The 27,941-nt window shown below is 39.3% G+C and overlaps 1 protein-coding gene across 1 annotated transcript; it reads right to left on the reverse strand.

The window, feature by feature from the left end:
* Window positions 1–7,391: 7,391 nt before the first annotated feature.
* MANSC4 (MANSC domain containing 4) lies at window positions 7,392–27,308 on the reverse strand. Its single transcript, XM_073649393.1, has 5 exons — window positions 26,675–27,308; window positions 26,189–26,367; window positions 9,954–10,217; window positions 9,739–9,873; window positions 7,392–8,472 (listed from the first exon to the last, which is right to left on the reverse strand). The coding sequence occupies exons 3-5, from the start codon at window positions 10,189–10,191 to the stop codon at window positions 7,835–7,837; spliced, it is 1,011 nt and encodes a 336-aa protein (XP_073505494.1). The 5' UTR covers window positions 10,192–10,217; window positions 26,189–26,367; window positions 26,675–27,308; the 3' UTR covers window positions 7,392–7,834.
* Window positions 27,309–27,941: the final 633 nt, after the last annotated feature.

The raw sequence follows: 27,941 nt of genomic DNA on the forward strand, positions 1-27,941 counted from the left end.
ATGTAGTGAGCTCCCCCTAGTGGTGATTGTATAAATCTGTATGTAGTGATCTCCCCCTAGTGGTGGCTGTATAAATCTGTATGTAGAGAGCTCCTTCTAGTGGTGGCTGTATAAATCTGTATGTAGTGAGCTCCCTCTAGTGGTGATTGTATAAATCTGTATGTAGTGAGCTCCCCTAGTGGTGATTGTATAAATCTGTATGTAGTGAGCTCCCTCTAGTGGTGGCTGTATAAATCTGTATGTAGTGATCTCCCCCTAGTGCTGGCTGTATAAATCTGTATGTAGTGAGCTCCCTCTAGTGGTGTCTGTATAAATCTGTATGTAGTGAGCTCCCTCTAGTGGTGTCTGTATAAATCTGTATGTAGTGAGCTCCCTCTAGTGGTGGCTGTATAAATCTGTATGTAGTGATCTCCCCCTAGTGGTGGCTGTATAAATCTGTATGTAGTGAGCTCCCTGTAGTGGTGACTGTATAAATCTGTATGTAGAGAGCTCCCTCTAGTGGTGGTTGTATAAATCTATATGTAGTGAGCTCCCTCTAGCGGTGGCTGTATAATCTGTATGTAGTGAGCTCCCTCTAGCGCTGGCTGTATAAATCTGTATGTAGTGAGCCCCCTCTAGTGGTGGCTGTATAAATCTGTATGTAGTGAGCTCCCTCTAGTGGTGGCTGCATAGATCTGTATGTAGTGAGCTCCCTCTAGTGGTGGCTGTACAAATCTGTATGTAGTGAGCTCCCTCTAGTGGTGGCTGTATAAATCTGTATGTAGTGAGCTCCCTCTAGTGGTGGCTGTATAAATCTGTATGTAGTGAGCTCCCTCTAGTGGTGATTGTATAAATCTGTATGTAGTGAGCCCCCTCTAGTGGTGGCTGTATAAATCTGTATGTAGTGAGCCCCCTCTAGTGGTGGCTGTATAAATCTGTATGTAGTGAGCTCCCTCTAGTGGTGGCTGTATAAATCTGTATGTAGTGAGCTCCCCCTAGTGGTGACTGTATAAATCTATGTAGTGAGCTCCCTCTAGTGGTGATTGTATAAATCTGTATGTAGTGATCTCCCCCTAGTGGTGACTGTATAAATCTATGTAGTGAGCTCCCTCTAGTGGTGGCTGTATAAATCTGTATGTAGTGAGTTCCCTCTAGTGGTGGCTGTATAAATCTGTATGTAGTGAGCTCCCTCTAGTGGTGGCTGTATAAATCTGTATGTACTAAGCTCCCTCTAGTGGTGGTTGTATAAATCTGTATGTAGTGAGCTCCCTCTAGTGGTGGCTGTATAAATCTGTATGTAGTGAGCCCCCTCAAGAGGTGACTGTATAAATCTGTATGTAGTGAGCTCCCTCTAGTGGTGGCTGTATAAATCTATGTACTGAGCTCCCTCTAGTGGTGGCTGTATAAATCTGTATGTAGTGAGCCCCCTCTAGTGGTGGCTGTATAAATCTGTATGTAGTGAGCCCCCTCTAGTGGTGGCTGTATAAATCTGTATGTAGTGAGCTCCCTCTAGTGGTGGCTGTATAAATCTGTATGTAGTGATCTCCCCCTAGTGGTGACTGTATAAATCTATGTAGTGAGCTCCCTCTAGTGGTGGCTGTATAAATCTGTATGTAGTGAGTTCCCTCTAGTGGTGGCTGTATAAATCTGTATGTAGTGAGCTCCCTCTAGTGGTGGCTGTATAAATCTGTATGTACTAAGCTCCCTCTAGTGGTGGTTGTATAAATCTGTATGTAGTGAGCTCCCTCTAGTGGTGGCTGTATAAATCTGTATGTAGTGAGCCCCCTCAAGAGGTGACTGTATAAATCTGTATGTAGTGAGCTCCCTCTAGTGGTGGCTGTATAAATCTGTATGTACTGAGCTCCCTCTAGTGGTGGTTGTATAAATCTGTATGTAGTGAGCTCCCTCTAGTGGTGGCTGTATAAATCTGTATGTAGTGAGCCCCCTCAAGAGGTGACTGTATAAATCTGTATGTAGTGAGCTCCCCCTAGTGGTGACTGTATAAATCTATGTAGTGAGCTCCCTCTAGTGGTGGCTGTATAAATCTGTATGTAGTGAGTTCCCTCTAGTGGTGGCTGTATAAATCTGTATGTAGTGAGCTCCCTCTAGTGGTGGCTGTATAAATCTGTATGTAGTGAGCTCCCTCTAGTGGTGGCTGTATAAATCTGTATGTACTAAGCTCCCTCTAGTGGTGGTTGTATAAATCTGTATGTAGTGAGCTCCCTCTAGTGGTGGCTGTATAAATCTGTATGTAGTGAGCCCCCTCAAGAGGTGACTGTATAAATCTGTATGTAGTGAGCTCCCTCTAGTGGTGGCTGTATAAATCTGTATGTACTGAGCTCCCTCTAGTGGTGGCTGTATAAATCTGTATGTAGTGAGCTCCCTCTAGTGGTGGCTGTATAAATCTGTATGTAGTGAGCTCCCTCTAGTGCTGGCTGTATAAATCTGTATGTAGTGAGCTCCCTCTAGTGGTGGTTGTATAAATCTATATGTAGTGAGCTCCCTCTAGTGGTGGTTGTATAAATCTATATGTAGTGAGCTCCCTCTAGCGGTGGCTGTATAATCTGTATGTAGTGAGCTCCCTCTAGCGCTGGCTGTATAAATCTGTATGTAGTGAGCCCCCTCTAGTGGTGGCTGTATAAATCTGTATGTAGTGAGCTCCCTCTAGTGGTGGCTGCATAGATCTGTATGTAGTGAGCTCCCTCTAGTGGTGGCTGTACAAATCTGTATGTAGTGAGCTCCCTCTAGTGGTGGCTGTATAAATCTGTATGTAGTGAGCTCCCTCTAGTGGTGGCTGTATAAATCTGTATGTAGTGAGCTCCCTCTAGTGGTGATTGTATAAATCTGTATGTAGTGAGCCCCCTCTAGTGGTGGCTGTATAAATCTGTATGTAGTGAGCCCCCTCTAGTGGTGGCTGTATAAATCTGTATGTAGTGAGCCCCCTCTAGTGGTGGCTGTATAAATCTGTATGTAGTGAGCCCCCTCTAGTGGTGGCTGTATAAATCTGTATGTAGTGAGCTCCCTCTAGTGGTGGCTGTATAAATCTGTATGTAGTGAGCTCCCCCTAGTGGTGACTGTATAAATCTATGTAGTGAGCTCCCTCTAGTGGTGATTGTATAAATCTGTATGTAGTGATCTCCCCCTAGTGGTGACTGTATAAATCTATGTAGTGAGCTCCCTCTAGTGGTGGCTGTATAAATCTGTATGTAGTGAGTTCCCTCTAGTGGTGGCTGTATAAATCTGTATGTAGTGAGCTCCCTCTAGTGGTGGCTGTATAAATCTGTATGTACTAAGCTCCCTCTAGTGGTGGTTGTATAAATTTGTATGTAGTGAGCTCCCTCTAGTGGTGGCTGTATAAATCTGTATGTAGTGAGCCCCCTCAAGAGGTGACTGTATAAATCTGTATGTAGTGAGCTCCCTCTAGTGGTGGCTGTATAAATCTGTATGTACTGAGCTCCCTCTAGTGGTGGCTGTATAAATCTGTATGTAGTGAGCCCCCTCTAGTGGTGGCTGTATAAATCTGTATGTAGTGAGCCCCCTCTAGTGGTGGCTGTATAAATCTGTATGTAGTGAGCTCCCTCTAGTGGTGGCTGTATAAATCTGTATGTAGTGAGCTCCCCCTAGTGGTGACTGTATAAATCTATGTAGTGAGCTCCCTCTAGTGGTGATTGTATAAATCTGTATGTAGTGATCTCCCCCTAGTGGTGACTGTATAAATCTATGTAGTGAGCTCCCTCTAGTGGTGGCTGTATAAATCTGTATGTAGTGAGTTCCCTCTAGTGGTGGCTGTATAAATCTGTATGTAGTGAGCTCCCTCTAGTGGTGGCTGTATAAATCTGTATGTACTAAGCTCCCTCTAGTGGTGGTTGTATAAATCTGTATGTAGTGAGCTCCCTCTAGTGGTGGCTGTATAAATCTGTATGTAGTGAGCCCCCTCAAGAGGTGACTGTATAAATCTGTATGTAGTGAGCTCCCTCTAGTGGTGGCTGTATAAATCTGTATGTACTGAGCTCCCTCTAGTGGTGGCTGTATAAATCTGTATGTAGTGAGCTCCCTCTAGTGGTGGCTGTATAAATCTGTATGTAGTGAGCTCCCTCTAGTGCTGGCTGTATAAATCTGTATGTAGTGAGCTCCCTCTAATGGTGACTGTATAAATCTGTATGTAGTGAGCTCCCTCTAGTGGTGGCTGTATAAATCTGTATGTAGTGAGCTCTCACTAGTGGTGACTGTATAAATCTGTATGTAGTGAGCTCCCTCTAGTGGTGGCTGTATAGATCTGTATGTAGTGAGCTCCTACTAGTGGTGACTGTATAAATCTGTATGTAGTGAGCTCCCTCTAGTGGTGGCTGTATAAATCTGTATGTAGTGAGCTCCCTCTAGTGGTGGCTGTATAAATCTGTATGTAGTGAGCTCCCTCTAGTGGTGGCTGTATAAATCTGTATGTAGTGAGCTCCCTCTAGTGGTGGCTGTATAAATCTGTATGTAGTGAGCTCCCTCTAGTGGTGGCTGTATAAATCTGTATGTAGTGAGCTCCCTCTAGTGGTGACTGTATAAATCTGTATGTAGTGAGCTCCCTCTAGTGGTGACTGTATAAATCTGTATGTAGTGAACTCCCTCTAGTGGTGGTTGTATAAATCTGTATGTAGTGAACTCCCTCTAGTGGTGGCTGTATAGATCTGTATGTAGTGAGCTCCCCCTAGTGGTGACTGTATAGATCTGTATGTAGTGAGCTCCCCCTAGTGGTGGCTGTAGAAATCTGTATGTAGTGAGCTCCTCCTAGTGGTGACTGTATAGATCTGTATGTAGTGAGCTCCCTCTAGTGGTGGCTGTAGAAATCTGTATGTAGTGAGCTCCTCCTAGTGGTGGCTGTATAAATCTGTATGTAGTGAGCTCCCCCTAGTGGTGGCTGTATAAATCTGTATGTAGTGAGCTCCCTCTAGTGGTGGCTGTATAAATCTGTATGTAGTGAGCTCCCTCTAGTGGTGGCTGTATAAATCTGTATGTAGTGAGCTCCCTCTAGTGGTGGCTGTATAAATCTGTATGTAGTGAGCTCCCTCTAGTGGTGGCTGTATAAATCTGTATGTAGTGAGCTCCCTCTAGTGGTGGCTGTATAATCTGTATGCAGTGAGCTCCCTCTAGTGGTGGCTGTATAATCTGTATGCAGTGAGCTCCCTCTAGTGGTGGCTGTATAATCTGTATGCAGTGAGCTCCCTCTAGTGGTGGCTGTATAAATCTGTATGTAGTGAGCTCCCTCTAGTGGTGACTGTATAAATCTGTATGTAGTGAGCTCCCTCTAGTGGTGGCTGTATAAATCTGTATGTAGTGAGCTCCCTCTAGTGGTGGCTGTATAATCTGTATGCAGTGAGCTCCCTCTAGTGGTGGCTGTATGAATCTATGTAGTGAGCTCCCTCTAGTGGTGGCTGTATAAATCTGTATGTAGTGAGCTCCCTCTAGTGGTGGCTGTATAAATCTGTATGTAGTGAGCTCCCTCTAGTGGTGGCTGTATAAATCTGTATGTAGTGACCTCCTTCTAGTGGTGGCTGTATAAATCTGTATGCAGTGAGCTCCCTCTAGTGGGGGCTGTATAATCTGTATGTAGTGAGCTCCCTCTAGTGGGGGCTGTATAATCTGTATGTAGTGAGCTCCCTCTAGTGGTGGCTGTATAATCTGTATGCAGTGAGCTCCCTCTAGTGGTGGCTGTATAAATCTGTATGTAGTGAGCTCCCTCTAGTGGTGACTGTATGAATCTGTATGTAGTGAGCTCCCTCTAGTGGTGGCTGTATAAATCTGTATGTAGTGAGCTCCCTCTAGTGGTGGCTGTATAAATCTGTATGTAGTGAGCTCCCTCTAGTGGTGGCTGTATAAATCTGTATGTAGTGAGCTCCCTCTAGTGGTGGCTGTATAAATCTGTATGTAGTGAGCTCCCTCTAGTGGTGACTGTATAAATCTGTATGTAGTGAACTCCCTCTAGTGGTGGTTGTATAAATCTGTATGTAGTGAACTCCCTCTAGTGGTGGCTGTATAAATCTGTATGTAGTGAGCTCCCCCTAGTGGTGACTGTATAGATCTGTATGTAGTGAGCTCCCCCTAGTGGTGGCTGTAGAAATCTGTATGTAGTGAGCTCCTCCTAGTGGTGACTGTATAGATCTGTATGTAGTGAGCTCCCTCTAGTGGTGGCTGTAGAAATCTGTATGTAGTGAGCTCCTCCTAGTGGTGGCTGTATAAATCTGTATGTAGTGAGCTCCCCCTAGTGGTGGCTGTATAAATCTGTATGTAGTGAGCTCCCTCTAGTGGTGGCTGTATAAATCTGTATGTAGTGAGCTCCCTCTAGTGGTGGCTGTATAAATCTGTATGTAGTGAGCTCCCTCTAGTGGGGGCTGTATAAATCTGTATGTACTGAGCTCCCTCTAGTGGTGGCTGTATAAACCTGTATGTAGTGAGCTCCCTCTAGTGGTGGCTGTATAAATCTGTATGTAGTGAGCTCCCTCTAGTGGTGGCTGTATAAATCTGTATGTAGTGAGCTCCCTCTAGTGGGGGCTGTATAAATCTGTATGTAGTGAGCTCCCTCTAGTGGTGGCTGTATAATCTGTATGCAGTGAGCTCCCTCTAGTGGTGGCTGTATGAATCTATATTTGGGGCTGTGTTCCCTGGTGGCGGCTCGGCTTTCAGGCGCGGGTTGTGTTTCTGCCGCTCTGCGATGTGAGGGTCTCGGTGTCAGTGCGGGGTCCGCATTACACCGGTCACAATTACACAGGACACCTCGTAGCGGCTCCGATTTCTGCCACTGATTAAAAGCCTTACATGTCGTAGTGTCGATGGATTGGGGGAGGGGGGATAACAAATCTGCCTCGCTATCTGGGCGCTGGTTATGTTTGACCATAAGTATGTGCACCCCCCTCCTCTAATCATCAATAGGTCTATAAGCCTGAGATCGCCGTATGCACAGCGCCAGGCGGCTGCTGCAGAAATGTAAAGCCACCCGGAGAATTTGGAGAGGAGAGAGTGTCCTGTAATTCTAGGACCCCCGGGAGATTTGACCCTCTACACGCCCTTCTCATCCTTTGTGGGTGTTTGACATAATCCCCGGGGGTCACGCGGCCGGTGACGTCGCCCCTCTGATATAATTCTTGCTGTTGCCTCATTTAGTGACCTTTTTCTAATCTGAGGACACAAAATCCCCTTTTCTGGCCCCGATCCAGCGGCGGTGACCTTCACAGACCGCTCCCCGAGCGAGAGAACCCAAACACGGCATCACAGAAGAATGGAGCCATTCAGCGAGCTCCCCCCCAACTACGAGGAGGAGGAGGACGGGGGGATACAGTCACTGCACCGCCGCCCAGCACAGGAAAACAGCACGGATGAGGCAAGGAGGAGGAAATTCCTTTAATCCGACATCAATGGGATCTGAGACGTGCCAGATTAGCAAATATTCTGGATTATCAGATTACATATTACTGAACGATTCTCAAAAATGTGTCTGATTATCGGACATTCTGGATTATCGAATGTCACATTTATAATAGGTTAAAAAAAAAAAAAAAAGTGCACTTTTTTCCGTCTCTCATCACTCTGAGGGTGTGCTGACTTTTGCAACATACTTTATACGGCTCAAAAACGAAAAAAAAAATGCTGAAAACAAATCATCCGTTTTGTGTATACAGCCCCTGTGCAGTGCTATGTGTCCTGTTCTTCCTTTAAAACTTTAAATTATCTGCCCCAATGTCCGGGAGAAGTGCTCACGAAGTGTTCTCCCCCAGCATTGCAGCCGCCTCCCCTCCAGGTAATTCGGGGGCTGGCCATTCCCTCACCTTTCAGTACCAGTATTATCCACCAGGGGGCATATAGGGCCCCACAGTCAGTCCTTCTCCTTGAGCAGAGTGCAAGTAATGAGGGTCCTTTTTCCGGTCCTCGGTGCCCTCCAGGGCTGGTACCTCCCGCGCCGCCGCCTCCTACAGCACCCAAACGCCAGGACCCCCGAGCAGCAGCACAGTAGGGTCACCGTAGACCCGATCATGGTAGGAAGGGGCCAGAGATTGGCCCAGGTGTCCGCAGGGTCCTCGGTTTCCCCCTCGTACGTCTGGTTCCGGCCGCCGTGGCCCTTGGTTTCGTTCACGTGCTGCTTGCTGCTGTCCAGGTGCGCTGGGCTCTGCAGCTCTGGTCGGCCCAGTGGCGGTGAGGACGGAGGGGCCTCCTTGTCGGGTTTCCCGGCTCCTCGGGGGGAGACCGATGTCACATCTTGAGCAGTGATTGGAGGAGAGTAAGTAGGAGCCAAAGAGCGGAGAGGAGAGTCCGCCGGGGACGGGGGCTGAGGAGGAGGGGGCTGGGTTGGCAGCGGCTCATCGTGTGGACTGGTGGGCAATGATTGAGGCTCCTTGGAGGGTCCGAGGGTCGGAGGCATCCGGGATATGTTCAGACGCTCCCACTTTAGAGATGACCGAGGGTTCAGGTCGATGTGTCCCAGCTGATCGAACACCAGCAGATCCGGATCCACACCTAAAGGGGAAACCCCATGATCGTCAGCACATCTGAAGCTTAAGCAAACGACTGCAGGAGGAGAAGTTAGCTACTTCTTCTCTCAATGATAGTGAAACTGTGATTGATTGCCAGGAAGAGCTTAAGGGGGTTCCCATGAGATCTGCTATGGAGGGCTCACCTGCTGTGATCGTGTAGAGGACACTGTGCTCTCGGAGCTACAGGAGGAGAAGTTAGCTACTTCCTCTCTCTAAGAGAGGCAAACTGTGATTGATTGCCAGGAAGAGCTAAGGGAATCCCCATGAGGTCCACTATGGAGGGCTCACCTGCTGTGACCATGTAGACGACGCTGCGCTTTCAGAGCTACAGGAGAAGAAGTTAGCTACTTCCTCTCCCTATGAGAGCGAAGGTGGGGACGGAGGATCACTTACTGTGATTAATTGCCATGAAGAGCTAAGGGAGTCCCCATGAGATCTGCTAGGGAGGACTAACCTGCTGTTACCATATAGAGGATGCTGCACTCTTGGAGCTGGAGGAGAAGTTAGCTATGTCCTCTAGGAGAGTGATGGTGGGCAGAGGGGAATCCTTACTCTTACTGATTGCCAGGAAGAGCTAAGGGGGAGACCCTATGAGACTCGCTAGGGAGGACTTACCTTCTGTGACCGTGTAGAGGACGCTGCGTTCTCGGAGCTGCAGGAGGAGAAAGTTAGCTACTTCCTTTCTCTATGAGAGCGATGGTGTGTAGGGGGATAATCGCTTATTGTAATTGATTGCCAGGAAGAGCTAAGGAAGTCCCCATGAGATCTGCTAGGGAGGACTAACCTGCTGTTAACATATAGAGGATGCAGCACTCTTGGAGCTGGAGGAGAAGTTAGCTACTTCCTCTAGGAGCGTGATGGTGGGGAGAGGGGAATCCTTACTCTTACTGATTGCCAGGAAGAGCTAAGGGGGAGACCCTATGAGACTCGCTAGGAAGGACTTACCTTCTGTGACCGTGTAGAGGACGCTGCGTTCTCGGAGCTGCAGGAGGAGAAATTAGCTACTTCCTTTCTCTATGAGAGTGATGGTGGGTAGGGGGGAATCACTTCCTGTTATTCATTGCCAGGAAGAGCTAAGGGACTTCTGTGACCGTGTAGAGGACACTGCACTCTTGCAGCTGAAGGAGGAGAAGTTAGCTACTTCCTTTCTCTATGAGAGCGATGGTGGGTAGGGGGACAATCGCTTACTGTGATTGATTGCCAGGCAGAGCTAAGGGAGTCCCCATGAGACCCGCTCAGGAGGACTTACCTGCTGTGACCGTGTAGAGGACGCTGCGCTCTCGGAGCTGGAGGAGGCAGCTCTCGGGCTCGGGGCAGTGCACCAGGTGACAGTCTCCGCTCTCGGTGCTCGTCACGGAGTAATAGACGGCCACATTGCAGGAATCTGGGGAGAAAGGGCAGAGATGCGATTACATCTGCACGTGAGCTGCGCTGACACACTGTAGCAGAAGTGCTCTGGATCACCTTGGTGGCAGCACTTGCGGCTGCACATTTGGGCGGAGGGCTCGGGACGCCTCTGTAACAGCCGGGCTCCGCGCTGCTCCGATCCGGAGAAACTGAGGACTAGTCCGGGGAAGCGTCTGATCCAGCAGCCATGGTAGAAGGCGGTGTGCGGGCACAGGGCGCTGGGCAGGCAGAAGATCCAGGGCACCTCCAGGAGGGAGAACAGCAGGAGACTCACTGACTCCACACTCACTGCCATCACCGGGGGCTACGGAGCGGGGGGTCCTGCAGAGGGGACAGGAAATATACGGGGGTCACAGTCACCCGCTGCCTCCAATCAGCCACTCAAACTTTCTAATACAGTGGGTACGGAAAGTATTCAGACCCCTTTATATTTTTCACTCTTTGTTTCATTGCAGCCATTTGGTAAATTCTAAAAAGTTCATATATTTTTTCTCATTAAAGTGCACTCTGCACCCCATCCTGACTGAATAAAAACAGAAATGTAGAAATTTTTGCTAATTTATGAAAGAAAAATTGAAATATCACATGGTCATAAGTATTCAGACCCTTTGCTCAGACACTCATATTTAAGTCACATGCTGTCCATTTCCTTGTGCTCCTCCTTGAGATGGTTCTACTAATTTTAGAACCACTCTCCATAATCTTTGAAAATTCTTGGAGAGCAGGAGAAGTCCCAGAAGACTGGAGAAGAGCAAATGTTGTTCCTATCTTCAAAAAGGGGAAGAAGGTGGACCCAGGGAACTATAGGCCGGTGAGTCTGACTTCTATACCAGGAAAGATCTTTGAAAAAATTATTAAACAACATGTATGTAAGTACCTGGATAAGAATGAAGTGATTAACCAGAGTCAGCATGGGTTTATAACTAACAAGTCATGTCAGACTAACTTAATTTCCTTCTATGACAGAATCACTGACTGGGTGGATCAGGGAAATGCTGTAGATATAGTATATCTTGACTTCAGCAAAGCATTTGACAAAGTATCTCACACCATCCTTATTGAAAAAATGACCAAGTATGCAATGGAACAGGCAACTGTTAGGTGGATTCATAACTGGCTTAGTGATCGGACTCAAAGGGTGGTTGTAAATGGCTTCACATCCAGCTGGATGAATGTCTCAAGTGGGGTACCACAGGGCTCCGTCCTGGGACCTGTATTGTTCAACATCTTTATCAATGATTTAGATGAAGGAATTGAGGGTAAACTGATTAAATTTGCTGATGACACAAAGCTAGGAGGGATAGCTAATACTAGAGAAGAGAGAGAGAGGATTCAAAAAGACCTAAATAAACTGGAGCAGTGGGCAGCAACCAACAGAATGGTTTATAACAGGGAAAAATGCAAAGTACTACATCTGGGCAATAAAAATGAAAAAAGCATATACAGAATGGGAGGAATAGAGCTAAGCAACAGTACATGTGAAAAAGACTTAGGTATACTAATAGATCATAGACTGAACATGAGTCAACAGTGTGATGCAGCAGCAAAAAAGGCAAATACAATTCTGGGATGTATTAACAGAAGCATACAGTCTAGATCACGTGAAGTCATTATCGGTCTTTACTCCTCTTTGGTCAGACCTCATCTGGAATACTGTGTACAGTTTTGGGCACCACATTTTAAAAAAGACATCAACAAACTGGAGCAAGTTCAGAGAAGAGCGACCAGAATGGTGACTGGTCTGCAAACCATGTCCTATGAGGAACGGTTGCAGGATTTGGGAATATTTAGCTTGCAAAAAAGAAGACTGAGAGGAGACTTAATAGCTGTCTACAAATATGTCAAGGGCTGTCACATTGTAGAAGGATCATCTTTATTCTCATTTGCACAAGGAAAGACTAGAAGCAATGGGATGAAACTAAATGGGAGGAGACACAGATTAGATATTAGAAAAAACTTTTTGACAGTTAGGGTGATTAATGAGTGGAACAGGCTGCCACGAGAGGTGGTGAGTTCCCCTTCAATGGACGTCTTCAAACAGAGGCTGGACAGACATCTGTCTGAGATGATCTAGTGAATCCTGCTTTGAGCAGGGGGTTGGACCAGATGACCCAGGAGGTCCCTTCCAACTCTACCATTCTATGATTCTATGATACTCCTTCATTGGAGTCCAGCTGTGTTTAATTAAACTGATAGGACTTGATTTGGAAAGGCACACACCTGTCTATATAAGACCTCTCAGCTCACAGTGCATGTCAGACCAAATGAGAATCATGAGCTCAAAGGAACTGCCCAAGGAGCTCAGAGACAGAATTGGGGCAAGGCACAGATCTGGCCAAGGTTACAAAAGAATTTCTGCAGTACTCAAGGTTCCTAAGAGCACAGTGGCCTCCATAATCCTTAAATGAAAGAAGTTTGGGACCACCAGAAGTCTTTCTAGACCTGGCCGTCCAGCAAAACTGAGCAATCGTGGGAGAAGAGCCTTGGTGAGAAAGGTAAAGAAGAACCCCAAGATCACTGTGGCTGAGCTCCAGAGATGCAGTAGGGAGATGGGAGAAAGTTCCACAAAGTCAACTATCACTGCAGCCCTCCATCAGTCGGGCCTTTATGGCAGAGTGGCCCGACGGAAGCCTCTCCTCAGTGCAAGACATATGAAAGCCCGCATAGAGTTTGCTTAAAAACACATGAAGGACTCCCAGACTATGAGAAATAAGATTCTCTGGTCTGATGAGACGAAGATAGAACTTTTTGGTGATAATTCTAAGTGGTATGTGTGGAGAAAACCAGGCACTGCACATCACCTGCCCAATACAATCCCAACAGTGAAACATGGTGGGGGCAGCATCATGCTATGGGGGTGTTTTTCAGCTGCAGGGACAGGACGACTGGTTGCAATTGAGGGAAACATGAATGCAGCCAAGTACAGAGATATCCTGGATGAAAACCTCTTCCAGAGTGCTCTGGACCTCAGACTTGGCCGAAGGTTCACCTTCCCACAAGACAATGACCCTAAGCACACAGCTAAAATAAGAAAGGAGTGGCTTCAGAACAACTCTGTGACCATTCTTGACTGGCCCAGCCAGAGCCCTGACCTAAACCCAATTGATCATCTCTGGAGAGACCTGAAAATGGCTGTCCACCAACGTTCACCATCCAACCTGATGAAACTGGAGAGGATCTGCAAGGAAGAATGGCAGAGGATCCCCAAATCCAGGTGTGAAAAACTTGTTGCATCATTCCCAAGAAGACTCATGGCTGTACTAGCTCAAAAGGGGGCTTCTACTCAATACTGAGCAAAGGGTCTGAATACTTATGGCCATGGGATATTTCAGTTTTTCTTTTCAAATAAATTTGCAAAAATTTCTACATTTCTGTTTTTTTCAGTCAAGATGGGGTGCAGAGTGTACATTAATGAGAAAAAAAATGAACTTTTTAGAATTTACCAAATGGCTGAAATGAAACAAAGAGTGAAAGATGTAAAGGGGTCTGAATACTTTCGGTACTCGCTGTACACTGAGGGTGGGGTCTGAATACTTTCTGTACTCGCTGTATACTGAGGGTGGGGTCTGAATACTTTCTGTACTCGCTGTATACTGAGGGTGGGGTCTGAATACTTTCTGTACTCGCTGTATACTGAGGGTGGGGTCTGAATACTTTCTGTACTCGCTGTATACTGAGGGTGGGGTCTGAATACTTTCTGTACTCGCTGTATACTGAGGGTGGGGTCTGAATACTTTCTGTACTCGCTGTATACTGAGGGTGGGGTCTGAATACTTTCTGTACTCGCTGTATACTGAGGGTGGGGTCTGAATACTTTCTGTACTCGCTGTATACTGAGGGTGGGGTCTGAATACTTTCTGTACTCGCTGTATACTGAGGGTGGGGTCTGAATACTTTCTGTACTCGCTGTATACTGAGGGTGGGGTCTGAATACTTTCTGTACTCGCTGTATACTGAGGGTGGGGTCTGAATACTTTCTGTACTCGCTGTATACTGAGGGTGGGGTCTGAATACTTTCTGTACTCGCTGTACACTGAGGGTGGGGTCTGAATACTTTCTGTACTCGCTGTACACTGAGGGTGGGGTCTGAATACTTTCTGTACTCGCTGTACACTGAGGGTGGGGTCTGAATACTTTCTGTACTCGCTGTACACTGAGGGTGGGGTCTGAATACTTTCTGTACTCGCTGTACACTGAGGGTGGGGTCTGAATACTTTCTGTACTCGCTGTACACTGAGGGTGGGGTCTGAATACTTTCTGTACTCGCTGTATACTGAGGGTGGGGTCTGAATACTTTCTGTACTCGCTGTATACTGAGGGTGGGGTCTGAATACTTTCTGTACTCGCTGTATACTGAGGGTGGGGTCTGAATACTTTCTGTACTCGCTGTATACTGAGGGTGGGGTCTGAATACTTTCTGTACTCGCTGTACACTGAGGGTGGGGTCTGAATACTTTGTGTACTCGCTGTACACTGAGGGTGGGGTCTGAATACTTTCTGTACTCGCTGTACACTGAGGGTGGGGTCTGAATACTTTCTGTACTCGCTGTACACTGAGGGTGGGGTCTGAATACTTTCTGTACTCGCTGTACACTGAGGGTGGGGTCTGAATACTTTCTGTACTCGCTGTACACTGAGGGTGGGGTCTGAATACTTTCTGTACTCGCTGTACACTGAGGGTGGGGTCTGAATACTTTCTGTACTCGCTGTATACTGAGGGTGGGGTCTGAATACTTTCTGTACTCGCTGTATACTGAGGGTGGGGTCTGAATACTTTCTGTACTCGCTGTATACTGAGGGTGGGGTCTGAATACTTTCTGTACTCGCTGTATACTGAGGGTGGGGTCTGAATACTTTCTGTACTCGCTGTACACTGAGGGTGGGGTCTGAATACTTTCTGTACTCGCTGTACACTGAGGGTGGGGTCTGAATACTTTCTGTACTCGCTGTACACTGAGGGTGGGGTCTGAATACTTTCTGTACTCGCTGTACACTGAGGGTGGGGTCTGAATACTTTCTGTACTCGCTGTACACTGAGGGTGGGGTCTGAATACTTTCTGTACTCGCTGTACACTGAGGGTGGGGTCTGAATACTTTCTGTACTCGCTGTATACTGAGGGTGGGGTCTGAATACTTTCTGTACTCGCTGTATACTGAGGGTGGGGTCTGAATACTTTCTGTACTCGCTGTACACTGAGGGTGGGGTCTGAATACTTTCTGTACTCGCTGTACACTGAGGGTGGGGTCTGAATACTTTCTGTACTCGCTGTATACTGAGGGTGGGGTTTGAATACTTTCTGTACTCGCTGTATACTGAGGGTGGGGTCTGAATACTTTCTGTACTCGCTGTATACTGAGGGTGGGGTCTGAATACTTTCTGTACTCGCTGTACACTGAGGGTGGGGTCTGAATACTTTCTGTACTCGCTGTATACTGAGGGTGGGGTCTGAATACTTTCTGTACTCGCTGTATACTGAGGGTGGGGTCTGAATACTTTCTGTACTCGCTGTATACTGAGGGTGGGGTTTGAATACTTTCTGTACTCGCTGTATACTGAGGGTGGGGTCTGAATACTTTCTGTACTCGCTGTACACTGAGGGTGGGGTCTGAATACTTTCTGTACTCGCTGTACACTGAGGGTGGGGTCTGAATACTTTCTGTACTCGCTGTATACTGAGGGTGGGGTTTGAATACTTTCTGTACTCGCTGTACACTGAGGGTGGGGTCTGAATACTTTCTGTACTCGCTGTACACTGAGGGTGGGGTCTGAATACTTTCTGTACTCGCTGTATACTTTGTGCTTCATCAATTCCTCAGTGTTTTCTGGATCTCTGCTTGTTATGAGTGAATGTTTCTATTCAGACTGAGAGTTGACACAATCATCACAGCGCTGATACATTGTAACAACCCAGCAGCACAGGAGAGAGGTTAGCTGATGTGTGTCACTCACAGAGGATTGTCCAGACTAGATACAACTGTCACAAACCCTCAGCTGTGAGAAGCATTAGATCAGGAGGGGTTTATTGTGCTACGTTGTAACCATAAAGCATGAAGAGATGAGTGTATAATGCAGGATACAGGCGTGTGTAATGTGTGTATAGTATACATGTGTGTATTATTATATATATGTGTAATGTGTATATAGTATACATGTGTGTATTATTATATATATGTGTAATGTGTGTATAGTATACATGTGTGTATTATTATATATATGTGTAATGTGTATATAGTATACATGTGTGTATTATATATATGTGTAATGTGTATATAGTATACATGTGTGTATTATTATATATATGTGTAATGTGTACATAGTATACACGTGTGTATTATTATATATATGTGTAATGTGTATAGAGTATACATGTGTGTATTATTATATATATGTGTAATGTGTATATAGTATACATGTGTGTATTATTATATATATGTGTAATATGTATATAGTATACATGTGTGTATTATTATATATATGTGTAATGTGTATATAGTATACATGTGTGTATTATATATATGTGTAATGTGTATATAGTATACACGTGTGTATTATTATATATATGTGTAATGTGTATATAGTATACATGTGTGTATTATTATATATATGTGTAATGTGTGTATAGTATACATGTGTGTATTATTATATATATGTGTAATGTGTATATAGTATACATGTGTGTATTATTATATATGTGTAATGTGTGTATAGTGTACATGTGTGTATTATTATATATGTGTAATGTGTATATAGTATACATGTGTGTATTATATATATGTGTAATGTGTGTATAGTATACATGTGTGTATTATTATATATATGTGTAATGTGTATATAGTATACACGTGTGTATTATTATATATATGTGTAATGTGTATATAGTATACATGTGTGTATTATATATATGTGTAATGTGTGTATAGTATACATGTGTGTATTATTATATATATGTGTAATGTGTATATAGTATACACGTGTGTATTATTATATATATGTGTAATGTGTGTATAGTATACATGTGTGTATTATTATATATATGTGTAATGTGTGTATAGTATACATGTGTGTATTATTATATATATGTGTAATGTGTGTATAGTATACATGTGTGTATTATTATATATATGTGTAATGTGTATATAGTATACATGTGTGTATTATTATATATATGTGTAATGTGTATATAGTATACATGTGTGTATTATTATATATATGTGTAATGTGTATATAGTATACATGTGTGTATTATTATATATATGTGTAATGTGTATATAGTATACATGTGTGTATTATTATATATATGTGTAATGTGTATATAGTATACATGTGTGCATTATTATATATATGTGTAATGTGTATATAGTATACATGTGTGCATTATTATATATATGTGTAATGTGTATATAGTATACATGTGTGTATTATTATATATATGTGTAATGTGTATATAGTATACATGTGTGTATTATTATACATGTGTGTAATGTGTGTATAGTATACATGTGTGTATTATTATATATATGTGTAATGTGTATATAGTATACACGTGTGTATTATTATATATATGTGTAATGTGTATATAGCATACACGTGTGTATTATTATATATATGTGTAATGTGTGTATAGTATACATGTGTGTATTATTATATATATGTGTAATGTGTGTATAGTATACATGTGTGTATTATTATATATATGTGTAATGTGTATATAGTATACATGTGTGTATTATTATATATATGTGTAATGTGTATATAGTATACATGTGTGTATTATTATATATATGTGTAATGTGTGTATAGTATACATGTGTGTATTATTATATATATGTGTAATGTGTATATAGTATACATGTGTGTATTATTATATATATGTGTAATGCGTATATAGTATACATGTGTGTATTATTATATATATGTGTAATGTGTATATAGTATACATGTGTGTATTATTATATATATGTGTAATGCGTATATAGTATACATGTGTGTATTATTATATATATGTGTAATGTGTGTATAGTAAACACGTGTGTATTATTATATATATGTGTAATGTGTAAATAGTATACATGTGTGTATTATTATATGTGTAATGTGTGTATAGTATACATGTGTGTATTATTATATATATGTGTAATGTGTATATAGTATACATGTGTGTAATGTGTGTATAGTATACATGTGTGTATTATTATACATGTGTGTAATGTGTGTATAGTATACATGTGTGTATTATTATACATGTGTGTAATGTGTGTATAGTATACATGTGTGTATTATTATATATATGTGTATATAGTATACATGTGTGTATTATTATATATATGTGTAATGTGTATATAGTATACACGTGTGTATTATTATATATATGTGTAATGTGTATATAGTATACATGTGTGTATTATATATATGTGTAATGTGTGTATAGTATACATGTGTGTATTATTATATATATGTGTAATGTGTGTATAGTATACATGTGTGTATTATTATATATATGTGTAATGTGTGTATACATGTGTGTATTATTATATATATGTGTAATGTGTGTATAGTATACATGTGTGTATTATTATATATATGTGTAATGTGTGTATAGTATACATGTGTGTATTATTATATATATGTGTAATGTGTGTATAGTATACATGTGTGTATTATTATATATATGTGTAATGTGTATATAGTATACATGTGTGTATTATATATATGTGTAATGTGTATATAGTATACATGTGTGTATTATTATATATATGTGTAATGTGTATATAGTATACATGTGTGTATTATTATATATATGTGTAATGTGTATATAGTATACATGTGTGTATTATTATATATATGTGTAATGTGTGTATAGTATACATGTGTGTATTATTATATATATGTGTAATGCGTATATAGTATACATGTGTGTATTATTATATATATGTGTAATGTGTGTATAGTAAACACGTGTGTATTATTATATATATGTGTAATGTGTAAATAGTATACATGTGTGTATTATTATATGTGTAATGTGTGTATAGTATACATGTGTGTATTATTATATATATGTGTAATGTGTATATAGTATACATGTGTGTAATGTGTGTATAGTATACATGTGTGTATTATTATACATGTGTGTAATGTGTGTATAGTATACATGTGTGTATTATTATACATGTGTGTAATGTGTGTATAGTATACATGTGTGTATTATTATATATATGTGTATATAGTATACATGTGTGTATTATTATATATATGTGTAATGTGTATATAGTATACACGTGTGTATTATATATATGTGTAATGTGTATATAGTATACATGTGTGTATTATTATATATATGTGTAATGTGTGTATAGTATACATGTGTGTATTATTATATATATGTGTAATGTGTGTATAGTATACATGTGTGTATTATTATATATATGTGTAATGTGTGTATAGTATACATGTGTGTATTATTATATATATGTGTAATGTGTGTATAGTATACATGTGTGTATTATTATATATATGTGTAATGTGTGTATAGTATACATGTGTGTATTATTATATATATGTGTAATGTGTGTATAGTATACATGTGTGTATTATTATATATATGTGTAATGTGTGTATAGTATACATGTGTGTATTATTATATATATGTGTAATGTGTATATAGTATACATGTGTGTATTATTATATATATGTGTAATGTGTATATAGTATACACGTGTGTATTATTATATATATGTGTAATGTGTATATAGTATACATGTGTGTATTATTATATATATGTGTAATGTGTGTATAGTATACATGTGTGTATTATTATATATATGTGTAATGTGTATATAGTATACATGTGTGTATTATATATATGTGTAATGTGTATATAGTATACATGTGTGTATTATTATATATATGTGTAATGTGTATATAGTATACACGTGTGTATTATTATATATATGTGTAATGTGTGTATAGTATACATGTGTGTATTATATATATGTGTAATGTGTGTATAGTATACATGTGTGTATTATTATATATATGTGTAATGTGTATATAGTATACACGTGTGTATTATATATATGTGTAATGTGTGTATAGTATACACGTGTGTATTATTATATATATGTGTAATGTGTGTATAGTATACACGTGTGTATTATTATATATATGTGTAATGTGTATATAGTATACATGTGTGTATTATTATATATATGTGTAATGTGTGTATAGTATACACGTGTGTATTATATATATGTGTAATGTGTATATAGTATACATGTGTGTATTATATATATGTGTAATGTGTATATAGTATACATGTGTGTATTATTATATATATGTGTAATGTGTATATAGTATACACGTGTGTATTATTATATATATGTGTAATGTGTGTATAGTATACATGTGTGTATTATATATATGTGTAATGTGTGTATAGTATACATGTGTGTATTATTATATATATGTGTAATGTGTATATAGTATACACGTGTGTATTATTATATATATGTGTAATGTGTATATAGTATACACGTGTGTATTATTATATATATGTGTAATGTGTATATAGTATACACGTGTGTATTATTATATATATGTGTAATGTGTATATAGTATACATGTGTGTATTATTATATATATGTGTAATGTGTATATAGTATACACGTGTGTATTATTATATATATGTGTAATGTGTGTATAGTATACATGTGTGTATTATTATATATGTGTAATGTGTATAGTATACATGTGTGTATTATTATATATGTGTAATGTGTATAGTATACACGTGTGTAATGTGTATATAGTATACATGTGTGTATTATTATACATGTTTATTGCTGTATTACTTTGGACACTAATTAAAAAATCCTGAGGATATAACTTTGGTACATTTCCATTTATTTCTGAAGATATTGTACAGTCTATGGAAAAAATGAAGGGGCCAATAATGGTGATCAGCACTGTATGAGTGTGTAATGTTTATATAGTATACATGTGTGTATTATTATATATATGTGTAATGTGTATATAGTATACATGTGTGTATTATTATATATATGTGTAATGTGTATATAGTATACATGTGTGTATTATTATATATATATGTGTAATGTGTGTATAGTATACATGTGTGTATTATTATATATATGTGTAATGTGTATATAGTATACATGTGTGTATTATTATATATATATGTGTAATGTGTGTATAGTATACATGTGTGTATTATTATATATATGTGTAATGTGTATATAGTATACATGTGTGTATTATTATATATATGTGTAATGTGTATATAGTATACATGTGTGTATTATTATATATATATGTGTAATGTGTGTATAGTATACACGTGTGTATTATATATATATGTGTAATGTTTATATAGTATACACGTGTGTATTATTATATATATGTGTAATGTGTATATAGTATACACGTGTGTATTATATATATATGTGTAATGTTTATATAGTATACACGTGTGTATTATTATATATATGTGTAATGTGTATATAGTATACACGTGTGTATTATTATATATATGTGTAATGTGTATATAGTATACATGTGTGTATTATTATATATATGTGTAATGTGTATATAGTATACATGTGTGTATTATTATATATATGTGTAATGTGTATATAGTATACACGTGTGTATTATTATATATATGTGTAATGTGTATATAGTATACACGTGTGTATTATTATATATATGTGTAATGTGTATATAGTATACACGTGTGTATTATTATATATATGTGTAATGTGTATATAGTATACATGTGTGTATTATTATATATATGTGTAATGTGTATATAGTATACATGTGTGTATTATTATATATATGTGTAATGTGTGCATAGTATACATGTGTGTATTATTATATATATGTGTAATGTGTATATAGTATACATGTGTGTATTATTATATATATGTGTAATGTGTGTATAGTATACATGTTTGTATTATATATATGTGTAATGTGTGTATAGTATACATGTGTGTATTATTATATATGTGTAATGTGTATAGTATACATGTGTGTATTATTATATATGTGTATAGTATACATGTGTGTATTATTATATATGTGTAATGTGTATAGTATACATGTGTGTAATGTGTATATAGTATACATGTGTGTATTATTATACATGTTTATTGCTGTATTACTTTGGACACTAATTAAAAAATCCTGAGGATATAACTTTGGTACATTTCCATTTATTTCTGAAGATATTGTACAGTCTATGGAAAAAATGAAGGGGCCAATAATGGTGATCAGCACTGTATGAGTGTGTAATGTTTATATAGTATACATGTGTGTATTATTATATATATGTGTAATGTGTATATAGTATACATGTGTGTATTATTATATATATGTGTAATGTGTATATAGTATACATGTGTGTATTATTATATATATATGTGTAATGTGTGTATAGTATACATGTGTGTATTATTATATATATGTGTAATGTGTATATAGTATACATGTGTGTATTATTATATATATATGTGTAATGTGTGTATAGTATACATGTGTGTATTATTATATATATGTGTAATGTGTATATAGTATACATGTGTGTATTATTATATATATGTGTAATGTGTATATAGTATACATGTGTGTATTATTATATATATGTGTAATGTGTATATAGTATACATGTGTGTATTATTATATATATGTGTAATGTGTGTATAGTATACATGTGTGTATTATTATATATATATGTGTAATGTGTATATAGTATACATGTGTGTATTATTATATATATGTGTAATGTGTATATAGTATACATGTGTGTATTATTATATATGTGTAATGTGTGTATAGTATACATGTGTGTATTTATATATATATGTTTAATGTGTGTATCGTATACATGTGTGTATTTATATATATATGTGTAATGTGTGTATAGTATACATGTGTGTATTATTATATATGTGTAATGTGTATATAGTATACATGTGTGTATTATTATATATATGTGTAATGTGTGTATAGTATACATGTGTGTATTTATATATATATGTTTAATGTGTGTATCGTATACATGTGTGTATTTATATATATATGTGTAATGTGTATATAGTATACATGTGTGTATTATTATATATATGTGTAATGTGTATATAGTATACATGTGTGTATTATTATATATATATGTGTAATGTGTATATAGTATACATGTGTGCATTATTATATATATGTGTAATGTGTGAATAGTATACATGTGTGCATTATTATATATATGTGTAATGTGTGTATAGTATACATGTGTGTATTATTATATATATGTGTAATGTGTGTATAGTATACATGTGTGTATTATTATATATATGTGTAATGTGTGTATAGTATACATGTGTGTATTATTATATATATGTGTAATGTGTATAGTATACATGTGTGCATTATTATATATATGTGTAATGTGTGTATAGTATACATGTGTGCATTATTATATATATGTGTAATGTGTGTATAGTATACATGTGTGCATTATTATATATATGTGTAATGTGTGTATAGTATACATGTGTGCATTATTATATATATGTGTAATGTGTGTATAGTATACATGTGTGTATTATTATATATATGTGTAATGTGTGTATAGTATACATGTGTGTATTATTATATATATGTGTAATGTGTGTATAGTATACATGTGTGTATTATATATATGTGTAATGTGTATATAGTATACATGTGTCTATTATTATATATATGTGTAATGTGTGTATAGTATACATGTGTGTATTATTATATATATGTGTAATGTGTGTATAGTATACATGTGTGCATTATTATATATATGTGTAATGTGTGTATAGTATACATGTGTGCATTATTATATATATGTGTAATGTGTGTATAGTATACATGTGTGCATTATTATATATATGTGTAATGTGTGTATAGTATACATGTGTGTATTATTATATATATGTGTAATGTGTGTATAGTATACACGTGTGTATTATTATATATATGTGTAATGTGTATATAGTATACACGTGTGTATTATTATATATATGTGTAATGTGTATATAGTATACATGTGTGTATTATTATATATATGTGTAATGTGTGTATAGTATACATGTGTGTATTATTATATATATGTGTAATGTGTGTATAGTATACATGTGTGCATTATTATATATATGTGTAATGTGTATATAGTATACATGTGTGTATTATTATATATATGTGTAATGTGTGTATAGTATACACGTGTGTATTATTATATATATGTGTAATGTGTATATAGTATACACGTGTGTATTATTATATATATGTGTAATGTGTGTATAGTATACACGTGTGTATTATTATATATATGTGTAATGTGTATATAGTATACATGTGTGTATTATTATATATATGTGTAATGTGTGTATAGTATACATGTGTGTAATGTGTATATAGTATACATGTGTGTATTATTATATATGTGTAATGTGTGTATAGTATACATGTGTGTATTATTATATATATGTGTAATGTGTATATAGTATACATGTGTGTATTATTATATATATGTGTAATGTGTATATAGTATACACGTGTGTATTATTATATATATGTGTAATGTGTATATAGTATACATGTGTGTATTATTATATATATGTGTAATGTGTGTATAGTATACATGTGTGTAATATATATTGTGTGTAATGTGTGTATAGTATACATGTGTGTATTATTATATATATGTGTAATGTGTATATAGTATACATGTGTGTAATGTATACTGGGTGTATATAGTATATACGTATGTGTGTATTACACTGATGAATGAATACAAAGCTTTGACCTTCTGACTTTCAGGCTCCAGATCTCACCATCCTCTACTGCTGACCGTGCGACTCCCATCATCCTATAGACCATCATCTTCATCTTCTAGACCATAATCTTCATCCTATAGACCATCATCTTCATCTTCCAGACCATCATCTTCATCTTCTCGACCATCATCTTCTCTATCTCACACATACATGTGACTTACAGCTATCTAGCAGATGATTACTTCTGCAGATTCTTCTTCTCGTGTCTCTGCATTGTTACTGTAGTAATTTTTTAATACTTTGTCAGTATTTTGGCTTTCACCGGGGCCTGGATCCTTCTTGCTCTCGATCAGATTCAATGTCTCTACTGATCCCCGGTCTCTTCTACACTTCCCATACTTGGTCCATACTGGTCGGCTCTCTTGGGTCTGTATACAGCTTTTTCTTCATCTCTACCCATAAGTGTTGGATTGGGTTGAGGTCTGGGGGCTGTGGAGGTCTATCCTGCACCTCTACTTCATTCTCATTGAGCCATTTCTTCTCCAATCTCTCCGTATGCTTCGGGTCGTTGTTCTGCTGGAACACTATGTCGTCCTTTTCATACCCGTAGTATTTGAGTGTACGAAGTAACTCGTCTTGTAGGATACTCACATAGAGCTCAGCATTGAGACCACCATCGATTCTGGTCAAGTATCCAACGCCCTTTGGTTGTGAAACAACCTCATATCTTCAGGTTTCCTCCACCGAACTTGACAGTTCCACCAATTTCTCGATCCTTTAGCCCCTTTTTCCCTTGTCTCTTCCAGACCCCTTTGCTCCCATCAGAGCCGAGTCTATTGACTTTCGTCTTATTGCTCCAGATCACCCGTTTCTAATCTTCTTCTCTCCATTTTTTGTACTTTTTTTGCAAACTCGAGCCGACGCTTCTTATGACGATATTGAAGTTGAGGCTTCTTCACCTTTTCTCAGGCCACCATTCCAGACTTGTGTAACGCGCGTCACAGGGTGCTTGAATGGACGTCTGTGATCTCACTCTTACGAAGCTTACGAGCCTCCTCCACTGCCGTGTTTGTTGCGCCAGGACTAATAGACCTTGTGACGAGCCGACTTGTTGACTCCGATATTTTGCCGGGACGTCCACCTCTTGGCTTTTGAGTGGATGGACGGACTTCATTTCGTATTCTTCTCTCTGTCATGGCGCTCACATGATGCAGTTTGGCAATTTTCTTGGCCGAGAGATCGCTATCGATGAGCTGGATGATGGTGGTTCTCTTTTCTTGGGAAATCTTCTTCATGGCTGCTCCTCGATTCGAACCGGTGACCCTTAGCTTGGGAATCAACTTAATAACAGAAGTGTGTAATAATACAGTGTGTGATGTGTATATAATATATACGTGTATAAGATCCATGTTGACCCCTCGCAGTGCTTCTCCTCGGTGTATCAGCCTCCTGTATGAGTGTGCACTCACCTCTGTACCAGGTGCCGGCCCCATGTGTTGGCTCATGCTGCTCCTCGCCTCTCATGGTTCTCTCCTCTCCAGATTTCAGGATCCCCCCTCAATGTCTCCTCCTCTCCTCCGTCACACAGTCCCCTCCTGTCCTCCGGGCTGGACTGGGGGATGGGAGGGGGGGACACGCACATAATTGGCTGAAATTTTAAAAGAAACCAAAGTCTGGAATATAAAACTTTTTTTTTGTTGGGAGGAGGGGGAGGGGGTGAGATATTAATCTTTTAATACAAATATAATTGAAAGAAGCAGAAAACAAGTTTCAGATTATTATTTTAGGATGAGAAGGTTGCGAAATTGCGAAATGTGTAGTGAAGGTGATCAGGTACTGATAGAAAAGGCAGATGGATAGTGGATTTGAACATAGGGGGAGCTTAAATAATCAGGGCCCCTAGGTAAAAATCAAGGCCCCCCTATATTATCCTCCTATTAATAGCATTACTGTACCTTTATGCTGCAAGAACATCAGTGATGGAATTCTCTGCCTCTACATCTACTAGTGATTCTCTGGGGTACCGCCATGGGGTCTCATTTGACCCCTAATTTAAAAATGGATATAGGGAGACCCAGGGGGTACAGTCCTCGTTCTCAACCATTAGGACTGTGATGTCAGGTAGACTGAGGGTCTCCTGTGCCAAAGTCAACAGCCTGGTAGGAATATATTCTGCTTGCTATCAGTGAATGGTATTTTTTGTTAACACCGTAAAGACAAAAGCTTTTCCTGATCTAATTATGTCTCACTGATGAAGCTTTGTTACAGTTGTGTTCTGTGTAGACAAAAACAACACACGTCTCTCTCTTGTGCTGATAGTTTGTTACAATGTATCAGTCTGTAGCCTGTTTAGCTCACAGAGGATTATGTAGATTGGATACAACTTAAGAATGTTACTACTCACTGACAGCAAGCAGAAATCTTGATAACATTGTATGTCGGAATCTCATGCATTATACAGGGGTGATTCAGAGGAGCTTCTTCGTGTCACTGTCATGTGACTGATACGGTTTCCTCCTGTCATTGTGTCGCTCGTCCTCGGCCCCCGTTCCCACGCTCACTATTCTGTTGCTCAATGAACTGAGACTTTCAGGCTGAGTCCACAATAAACCTGAGTGCGATCCGCCCCGCGCTGCACTCTCTGCCCTGTCTGCAAGGTGCATTACAGCTGAATGCAATCTATTGTTCACTGTTATCAGCCATTTCAGAGAGAGACTGACAGTAGTGTTCTGAAATGAGAGTAGAACACCCCCCCCTCCCCTGTGATCACCACTTTATATCACACATCACAGGTGTCAGTGCAGCAGCACCTGTGTAATAAAAGAGTAATGTAGGCTGAGCTCTCTGTGCTACAGGCGTAACACCAGGCGCCACCTGCTGGTCATAGGTGATAGCACCGCAGCCAGAGGACACTGGTCTACAGATGTAATATCAGGCGCCATCTGCTGGTCATAGGTGATAGCACCGCAGCCAGAGGACACTGTTCTACAGATGTAATACCAGGTGCCACCTGCTGGTAATAAATGGCAGCACAGCAGCCAGGGGAGAACGGACACTGTGCTACAGGCATAATATCAGACGCCACCTGCTGGTAATAAGTAGTAGAACAGCAGCCACCTAAGAGTATACACGGCTCAGCAGTCAGTATCACACAGGAGAGGATTAGATACGTGGCTCAGCAGACTGTATCACACAGGAAAGGATTAGATACGCGGCTCAGCA

The sequence above is a fragment of the Phyllobates terribilis genome, unplaced genomic scaffold (genome assembly GCF_046119375.1).
Source record: "Phyllobates terribilis strain yellow unplaced genomic scaffold, ASM4611937v1 Scaffold_10__3_contigs__length_209671492, whole genome shotgun sequence".
Taxonomy (NCBI): domain Eukaryota; kingdom Metazoa; phylum Chordata; class Amphibia; order Anura; family Dendrobatidae; genus Phyllobates; species Phyllobates terribilis.